Here is an 8,939-nt window from a genome sequence, read left to right on the forward strand (position 1 = left end):
CGCCGGAGTAGGTCTTGGACCCTTTTCTGTCTCATCATGTTGATGCTCGAATGATAGGTTCTCCACCTAAATCCGGAAAATTCATAACGCGAGACTCGTAAGAGTTAGATACATCGGTCGGTCGCTCTCATCCACCTATGTAATCGATGAAAAAGGAGAGCACGTAAGTCCCATTAGCGCTTTAATTACACTCGTTACAGTTCAACAAATCTTTTTTTACCCTTTTATTCTCAATTCTCCTTTCTCGTTCTATTATCTCGAAATTAATTTCACCCGAGCAATGACTCAACGACACGCCAAGAATCCTGTAAAGTCCGTGTCGATTCATCGACACGTCGGAGTATGTAAAGCTCACCGTCACGAAACATGCCGATATAGACTTTCGATGAAAGAGACGCACATTTGTCGGGAGTACAGGCTAACGCGGGAGTAGGTCTTGGACCCTTTTCTGTCTCATCATGTTGATGCTCGAATGATAGGTTCTCCACCTAGATCCGGAAAATTCATAACGCGAGACTCGTAAGAGTTAGATACATCGGTCGCTCTCATCCACCTATGTAATCGATGAAAAAGGAGAGCACGTAAGTCCCATTAGCGCTTTCATTACACTCGTTACGGTTCAACAAATCTTTTTTTACCCTTTTATTCTCAATTCTCCTTTCTCGTTCTATTATCTCGAAATTAATTTCACCCGAGCAATGACTCAACGACACGCCAAGAATCTTGTAAAGTCTGTGTCGATTCATCGACACGTCGGAGTATGTAAAGCTCACCGTCACGAAACATGCCGATATAGACTTTCGATGAAAGGGACGCACATTTGTCGGGAGTACAGGCTAACGCCGGAGTAGGTCTTGGACCCTTTTCTGTCTCATCATGTTGATGCTCGAATGATAGGTTCTCCACCTAGATCCGGAAAATTCATAACGCGAGACTCGTAAGAGTTAGATACATCGGTCGCTCTCATCCACCTATGTAATCGATGAAAAAGGAGAGCACGTAAGTCCCATTAGCGCTTTAATTACACTCGTTACGGTTCAACAAATCTTTTTTTACCCTTTTATTCTCAATTCTCCTTTCTCGTTCTATTATCTCGAAATTAATTTCACCCGAGCAATGACTCAACGACACGCCAAGAATCCTGTAAAGTCCGTGTCGATTCATCGACACGTCGGAGTATGTAAAGCTCACCGTCACGAAACATGCCGATATAGACTTTCGATGAAAGAGACGCACATTTGTCGGGAGTACAGGCTAACGCGGGAGTAGGTCTTGGACCCTTTTCTGTCTCATCATGTTGATGCTCGAATGATAGGTTCTCCACCTAGATCCGGAAAATTCATAACGCGAGACTCGTAAGAGTTAGATACATCGGTCGCTCTCATCCACCTATGTAATCGATGAAAAAGGAGAGCACGTAAGTCCCATTAGCGCTTTAATTACACTCGTTACAGTTCAACAAATCTTTTTTTCCACTTTTATTCTCAATTCTCCTTTCTCGTTCTATTATCTCGAAATTAATTTCACCCGAGCAATGACTCAACGACACGCCAAGAATCCACGGGGACTTGTACACTCTATTCCGATCATCGGACTTTGTAAGTCTAACGTGGAATCCACACACCATGCTATTCGAGATGAAATTTTTTTATTATGCAGAGCACCAACTAGATAAATAAATTTTTTTGTCCATTGCAAAAAGTGTGAGTCACCTTCACATTTTTTTGGGAAACCTTTTTTTCTGTAATTTTTCTTTTCCCAATTCAGCGACAGCCCCAGGAGGTTGGTGAGTCGTGGTGGGCTGCTCGTGCCATGCCTCTTGCTCTGTCTCTGTCTCTGTCTCTCTCTCTGTAGGAGGCAAGGAGAAAAATATGGGAAGAAAAACAGAGGACAGCCTAAACGTTCGGGATATGCGATGAAAAAGACAAGACAACCTCTCTCTCTCTCTCTCTCTCTCTCTGATCCTTTGACGATTCGTATTTTCTCTGTATTAAATTATAGGATAATGGGAATCGATAACGAGTAGCAACTGACCAACTTCGCCATATATACACACTACATCGTAGACTTCACTTCTGTTCTGTTCTGATCCAGAAGGACACCTTCCAAGTTCCAACTACACGGCCCAGACAGGAGACATGGCTGCCCGGCTCTTCTCAAGCCTCCTCTCTCGCTCCTCCTCATCCTCATCATCTTCTGCTGCTCGTGCTTTGCTTTCTCGAGGTATTGCTGGATCGTCGAACCACCCTTTTTCTTGCCTTTTTTTGGGTGGGTGGTGACCGGTTCGTTCTTTTCTGATCTTGATTGCGCTGTTTCAAGTGATCTCTCTGTCTCTTTTCTGGTACGAGCTCCGGGACTGTGATCTTTTGGGCTTTGAGGTGCGTAAAATCGACTGCTTGCTTGGTTTCTGAGAGGATAAAAAAGGGAAACACAGGGAAAGATGAAAACTTTACGAAATGAATCGTTATCACGCTCCTGCTTGTCCGATGGGATAGAACCCCTGTACATAATGTGTAGCTCGTAGAACAGGCGATTACCTCTATTTCCCTGGCTGTGACTGGCTTATAAATCTTAGCATCTGTGAAAGTAATCTCTTTATCTCTTCAAGGTTCAAGTTACCTCGTTCCTAGCTTCCATCGATTCCTCCGTTGACTCCCGATGAGTAGTGCAATGTCTGCTTTTTTTAAGGAGGATCAAGAATGTCATGTACATCTTGAACAAACTCGCTCTCTTTGGGAAAATTTGTTTTTTTTATTTCAGTATTTTTAGCATGCCAGAGTCATGCTTCTCTCGGCCACTTCTACATGAAAATCTTTTTCGGCTTTGAGATTGCAACGTAGAGTTTTGATTAACACACATCAAATTCTCCAATGAGCCCGGCCTGCTTTTGGGTCCATGCTTCTGGGTTGAGTTGTGCATTCAATTCATTCCAGGATCTGATGTATCTGGGGTAACGCACCTTTTCTTGAGTTATTCTTCTCTTCAATCTTTTCCTGATGCATTATGCAATTGTCGCATCTTACAGCTAGAAAACCGCTATTGGGAAGAGATATCAAGACCTACAGCACAGCAGTGGCTATCGAGGAACCGCTAAATCCAGGCGTCACTGTGAACTATTCTCAGCTTTTCATTAATGGGCAGTTTGTGGACTCAGCTTCAGGTGGGCTTGCTCATCCTCACTCATCATTAGTGATGCTATACGTCAAACCCTGCGGTTTATTATACTCCGATCAAAATTTCACTCACAAAAATAGAAAATATCCACTCAAATCAATTGCATACTTTTGATTGCTTTGTGCAGGAAAAACTTTTCCAACATTTGACCCCAGGACTGGAGAAGTGATTGCTCATGTTGCTGAAGGCGAGGCCGAAGATATAAACCGAGCTGTAGCTGCTGCTCGCAAGGCATTCGACGAGGGACCATGGCCTAGAATGACTGCTTATGTAAGTATTTCTAATATATTGTGCTGAATTTCTTTTGAAAGACGTCCTTCTGATGAAGAACCAAATTGATGCGCCATTCTGTTTCATTTTCCAGGAAAGGGCCAAGATAATGTTGCGGTTTGCTGATTTGCTTGAAAAGCATAATGATGAGCTTGCAGCACTTGAGACTTGGGATAATGGGAAGCCATATGAACAGGCTGCCAAAATTGAGCTTCCAATGATCGTCCGTGTCATTCGATATTATGCTGGTATTGTTTCTACATCTCATGCGTTTCTAGCAATCATTACCTTATTCATGATAATACCACTAACGTTCTACTTGAAAATTCCTCAGGTTGGGCCGATAAGATTCACGGTCTCACAGTTCCAGCTGATGGGCAGTATCATCTCCAAACCTTGCATGAGCCAATTGGAGTTGCAGGTCAGATAATTCCATGGAATTTTCCTCTTCTGATGTATGCTTGGAAAGTGGGGCCTGCATTAGCCTGTGGCAACACCATTGTACTGAAGACAGCAGAGCAGACACCACTGTCTGCTTTGTATGCAACCAAGCTCTTGCATGAGGTTGTCAATCTTGATAATCTGTAGCTACTTCTACTATTCTTCTTGGAAAAGAAAAATTCTCAAATTTATTTGATTGGTGTGAGTTTGCTTTTTCCTGTCTAAAAGTTCAAACTAACAATTTATAATTTGGCAGGCTGGTGTCCCCCCTGGCGTCGTGAATGTGATTTCTGGTTTCGGTCCAACTGCAGGCGCGGCTCTTGCCAGTCATATGGATGTTGATAAGGTTTATACCCTGATTGTGTTTTGCATTTCATCCGAATTTTCATCTGATGAAGAGACATGGGCATCAAGTCTTAACCAGTGCAGTATGCAGCTTGATATTTTGAATTGCACATACAGTCGGATTATTCTTGGTAGTCAGAAACTCATCAAATTTGGGAAATTAAGGACTCGAGCTAACAACTAGAGCCAAGATGACTAGAGATGTAACCAAGACAACTGGAGGCTTTTAAAGCAAAAATAAATAGTTTTTTAAGAACTTTTAGGTCATAGCATTCTCAAGTTTTTCCTTTTGTCATGGGTTTCCCAAAATTCTACCATGTTTATATTCCCTCTAATGCTTCTTGTTACGCTCCTCTTCCAGCTTGCTTTCACAGGATCAACCAACACGGGGAAGATCGTACTTGAGTTGGCGGCGAGAAGCAACCTTAAGCCAGTGACTTTGGAGCTTGGAGGGAAATCCCCTTTTATCGTATGCGGGGATGCTGATGTCGACAAGGCTGTTGAGCTAGCCCATTTTGCACTTTTCTTCAATCAGGTAAATCTAGGAATCAGTGTGCTCATAAGTTTTTGTTTCCACGAAGGAAATTAGCTCAAATGTGTATTGCACCATCTACAGGGTCAATGCTGCTGTGCTGGATCTCGTACATATGTACATGAAAGCGTGTATGATGAATTTGTAGAAAAGGCAAAGGCACGTGCAACAATCCGTAGTGTGGGTGATCCGTTCAAAAGTGGCATTGAACAAGGTCCTCAGGTAAGTTAGCTGATTCTTCTGTATGTGGAAACGTGAATGGATAAGATTGATATCTTGCAAGTGGAACCAAATTCCCACTCTTATGACTCTTTTTGTCAAATGTACTCGACAAATTTGATAATTTTGTTGGTTTCACATAGATTTAGTGGATGGGAATATGAAATGCAACCGAAATAAATCCTTGATAAAATGGAGCTAGTAGTTTAGCTAGTACCTGCATGTAGATCTATTGGAAGCTGTGGAGTTCTGAGCTTACGTTATCTTTACCCCACATCAGATTGACTCGGAGCAGTTTGAGAAGATTTTGAGGTACATAAGAGCTGGAGTAGAAAGTGGTGCAACTCTTGAAACAGGAGGAGAAAGATTTGGAACCAAGGGACACTACATTCAGCCAACTGTATTCTCAAATGTTGAGGTATTCAGAATTTTGTCATCTAGAAATATATTGACATCACCTAAGAATCCGAGGATCATGCCACCTTGTACCATGGGAGGGAATGCTCAAGATAAATATATTTAGCTTCAAGCACTGCCTTTCACTAACCTAGAAATAAGACGCTAACAGACATGGCCTATGTCATGACAGGACGACATGTTGATTGCTAAGGACGAGATTTTTGGTCCCGTGCAGTCCATTTTGAAATTCAAGTGAGTATAAGACCATCTCACCAAGCTCATTACTAGAGCGGCTTTCCTGTTAGTATGAATGGTATGATCGTCTGTTGGCATGGTAACATCATTGTCATGTTTAATTGCAGGGACCTTAAGGAGGTGATTCAAAGGGCAAACAACACGCGCTATGGGCTGGCAGCTGGAGTCTTCACCCAGAACATGGATACGGCGAATACCTTGACCCGCGCCTTGCGAGTTGGAACAGTTTGGGTTAACTGTTTTGATATCTTTGATGCGGCTATCCCATTTGGTGGGTACAAAATGAGCGGCCAGGGAAGGGAAAAGGGCATTTACTCTCTGAGCAATTACTTGCAGGTCAAAGCTGTGGTCACTCCTTTGAAGAATCCGGCATGGCTTTAAGCTGTAGCTTGCTTTCGTCTTTGGAATTTTCAACCCTTAATATTTTTGAGTAATAAGAGAAGGATCAGATGCTGGAGTTCAATTTATTATCGTGGCAGTTGTGATGGGAGTTTTGAGGTGATGACGACGATGATGGTAGGAGGCTGGTGAAATTGATAGTCTGTAACGAACAGTGCCGCGAAGAATTCTCTTTGGAGTGTTCACGATCAAATTGTGCAACTATACATTATTACCTGCATAGTGATTACGCCCTCCACTCTCTCCTTTACCATATATCTAGTCTAGTTCTTCCAAGCTTCGCTGTTAAACAAGTGCCTTAATCTATCTTATTCTTATTTTCACAAGCATGGTGTTACAATTCCATTATCAACGGATAGAAGTCCTGAATTGTCTCGATCTCATCCTGGGTAAATGACCTTGCACTTTGTTGATTTAGCATTTGGCGTGGCAGGATTATGTTTGTTCTCATCTAGAATTCGGTATCTCATGAGTGTCTTTGCTTGCGAAACTGACGGGGCCATTCTGTAGAATCATTTTAGGAAAGCAAGCTAATTATATGTTGAGACTTGAGAGTGGCCAAAACAAGACACAAAGTGAGCTTACATAATATTTTCGCCTATTTTTTTTTCCTGCTGCTAGTCTTTACACATGGAAGGCTCTTTTTTTGTGACAGCTTATCAGCCTAAAGGCTCATTTTGATGAATTTATATCGTTGCTGACAGTGCTCCCTCTGATCACTGATCCTCTGTTAAAGATTCAATCTCAAATGCTTTGAAGCTATGCATGCCATATGACATATTGCCTCAGGGAACAGTGCTCTAGGAAATGAAGATCTACAATGAACATAAAAATCTTTTGTTTACCCAGACAAACAGGGCTTCACAGGACAGCGTCAATATGTATAGACATATAATGGAATTATAGGCCAAAAACAAATAGGTAGAGTGTCATCGACCCTTATTTCTAGGGGTATAAATAAACAAAAAAAAATCAGAAAAGGAAAAAAATCTAGAAGAAGTATTTACTTGCATTCTGGTGGCATCACCTTAAACCTGGAAGTGTCTTTACAATAGGAATAGAACATGAGCTTGCTCCTGGCCCAATGCATGGCCATGATCTGCTGCTGAGACAGGGCGGCAAAATCCTGACCCTCCACTGGGTCTGAGCTTGATGATGGGCTCTTGCTGGAACACGAGCTCAGTGGCTGTTGTCTCGGATCTGAGACACAACCCACCATTTCCATCTCTGCTAATGAGACCACGAATGGTGCATACTTGTAGTTCACAGGGTATTTGCCTCCATGAGTTGCCCACTGTGACCCATCCCATATGGTTGCATACACAGACATCGGCTTTGATGGGTATGTGGAAGAGAAGGCACCACTTGAGGGGAATTCTCTCACTGGTATGTTATCCACAAAAAACCTGCAAGAAAACAATTGAATTATCTTTCAGGATCAGACAGAACTCGGTAAGCAAGGCCCAGAACTGGACTGGAAAGATTTATATAATTGAAGAAAAAGAATCGGGCAGTTCTCAGGACTTATGTAAGGTACACGGTTTGTTAAATCCATTTTTTTTGTGCAAGTTACCTTTATCACTATCAAGTTCAAACTTTCCTGAAAACTAACCATCTATACTAATGGTAATGGTGATGGCTTGTGGAAACAAAGGTTACACAGCTTGTGTACCAATAAGAAAGTCGTGAAAGCGTCTAAGAGGAAGTTCCGTGCTGAAAATTGTAAAGAGTTTTTCTTTGGTAGGCATATTCTACCACTTTCTGGGTGTCGAAAACCAATTTCGATGTCAAAAATCAGTGTAGAGTTGATGTGCACTATAGGCGCTATTGGCTCAATCTAATCACGAAATACTTCAGCAGAAGATTCAATCACAAGTCTTACACAATATGATGGCTGTTCCATATGATGCTGTAGTAATGGTGCTCTTGGGTGGGATCGAACCAGAAATAGAACTTCTCTTCTCTCCCAGTGCTTACACTGCCATTGGAGTATATGTTTGTTTGGAGGACCCAGTCGTTTCTCTTATCATGACCGAGCAACTCGATGTCTATCTCGTCGTGGCTGTGCGGGAATGTATCTGCATTAGACAACTGATTTTGGAACGTTCTGTCAAGACCCTTTTCGGTTTCTCCCAGTAATTTAGGAATAGACACGCCATTAACAGGAGTCAAACATGGGCACAGAGAACTTACATAGAAGGCCAACACAACACCAGATGAAAGACCAGCAGGAAGCTTGATTGCGGCACTGAAGAATCCGTAATGGTATTTGCTTCGCGAAACCAAACCGGACCCTGCATACAAAGTAATACCCATTAAGACAAGCAACATCAAAAGTTGCTTGATCGTGTGAAGCATAACATGGGGCCATGAGCTCATTGGCGGTGAACTCGGGCAGGAAACTCGGCTGCTTTTTTACCTGAGGACTTGTCGAGAGCAAGGTTGGCGTATGAACCATTATTTAGCAGCTGAATGTTTTGAGCTCCAAAGAACTTAGAGAGCCCTCGATCGATTGAGACAAGAGGGAATAAATCTGTCAAGCGAGGGACGTCCGGAGTCGTGTAAGGCCTGTTGTGTGAAGAGACAGACATGGCCATGCAAAGGAGGAAGAGGAGAGAGAGGAGTGTATTTTCTTGGAGGAGGGCCATATCTCACCAGACAGATGAATTAAGAGCTCCCGAGTGTCGTTATTAAGCCTTTATATCGTTAATGAAATCAAGGATTTGGACCTGCTTAGTTGTAAATAGCTGGCTGACATTTTTCACAGAATCAACCTTTTTGGCGGCTGATTTGGGGTTCTTAAGGACATCTAACCGAAAGGCACGTGAGCTGATTTGGGGGTGTTTGGATGGAACATTTTGCTAGTTTTTGTTGGCTCTATTTATGATTTAAGGACCAAAACGTT

The 8,939-nt window shown here is 42.4% G+C and overlaps 2 protein-coding genes across 2 annotated transcripts; one reads left to right on the forward strand and one right to left on the reverse strand.

Annotated features, from left to right (window-relative positions):
• Nucleotides 1-1,938: 1,938 nt before the first annotated feature.
• LOC115671930 (benzaldehyde dehydrogenase, mitochondrial-like) lies at nucleotides 1,939-6,360 on the forward strand. Its single transcript, XM_030593628.2, has 11 exons — nucleotides 1,939-2,223; nucleotides 3,026-3,160; nucleotides 3,302-3,444; nucleotides 3,539-3,692; nucleotides 3,779-4,008; nucleotides 4,142-4,231; nucleotides 4,592-4,765; nucleotides 4,847-4,984; nucleotides 5,262-5,399; nucleotides 5,571-5,632; nucleotides 5,743-6,360. The coding sequence occupies exons 1-11, from the start codon at nucleotides 2,139-2,141 to the stop codon at nucleotides 6,014-6,016; spliced, it is 1,623 nt and encodes a 540-aa protein (XP_030449488.1). The 5' UTR covers nucleotides 1,939-2,138; the 3' UTR covers nucleotides 6,017-6,360.
• A 478-nt stretch (nucleotides 6,361-6,838) lies between these two features.
• LOC115671931 (probable xyloglucan endotransglucosylase/hydrolase protein 33) lies at nucleotides 6,839-8,684 on the reverse strand. Its single transcript, XM_030593629.2, has 4 exons — nucleotides 8,454-8,684; nucleotides 8,228-8,328; nucleotides 7,917-8,125; nucleotides 6,839-7,440 (listed from the first exon to the last, which is right to left on the reverse strand). The coding sequence occupies exons 1-4, from the start codon at nucleotides 8,680-8,682 to the stop codon at nucleotides 7,038-7,040; spliced, it is 942 nt and encodes a 313-aa protein (XP_030449489.1). The 5' UTR covers nucleotides 8,683-8,684; the 3' UTR covers nucleotides 6,839-7,037.
• Between the last annotated feature and the right edge of the window lie 255 nt (nucleotides 8,685-8,939).

Source organism: Syzygium oleosum, unplaced genomic scaffold (assembly GCF_021117445.2).
Source record: "Syzygium oleosum isolate NSW1041296 unplaced genomic scaffold, Sole_v2.1 Sole_v2.03, whole genome shotgun sequence".
In the NCBI taxonomy this organism is placed as follows: Eukaryota; Viridiplantae; Streptophyta; class Magnoliopsida; order Myrtales; family Myrtaceae; genus Syzygium; species Syzygium oleosum.

Coding starts and splice junctions, on each gene's coding strand:
- LOC115671930 (XM_030593628.2), top strand. CDS start 2,139: ATGGCTGCCCGGCTCTTCTCAAGCCTCCTCTCTCGCTCCTCCTCATCC. Junction 3,161..3,301: donor GTTTGTGGACTCAGCTTCAG/GTGGGCTTGCTC, acceptor TGCTTTGTGCAG/GAAAAACTTTTCCAACATTT. Junction 3,445..3,538: donor GGCCTAGAATGACTGCTTAT/GTAAGTATTTCT, acceptor TTCATTTTCCAG/GAAAGGGCCAAGATAATGTT.
- LOC115671931 (XM_030593629.2), bottom strand. CDS start 8,682: ATGGCCCTCCTCCAAGAAAATACACTCCTCTCTCTCCTCTTCCTCCTT. Junction 8,329..8,453: donor TGCTCTCGACAAGTCCTCAG/GTAAAAAAGCAG, acceptor CTTTGTATGCAG/GGTCCGGTTTGGTTTCGCGA. Junction 8,126..8,227: donor GTGTTGTGTTGGCCTTCTAT/GTAAGTTCTCTG, acceptor TTCCAAAATCAG/TTGTCTAATGCAGATACATT.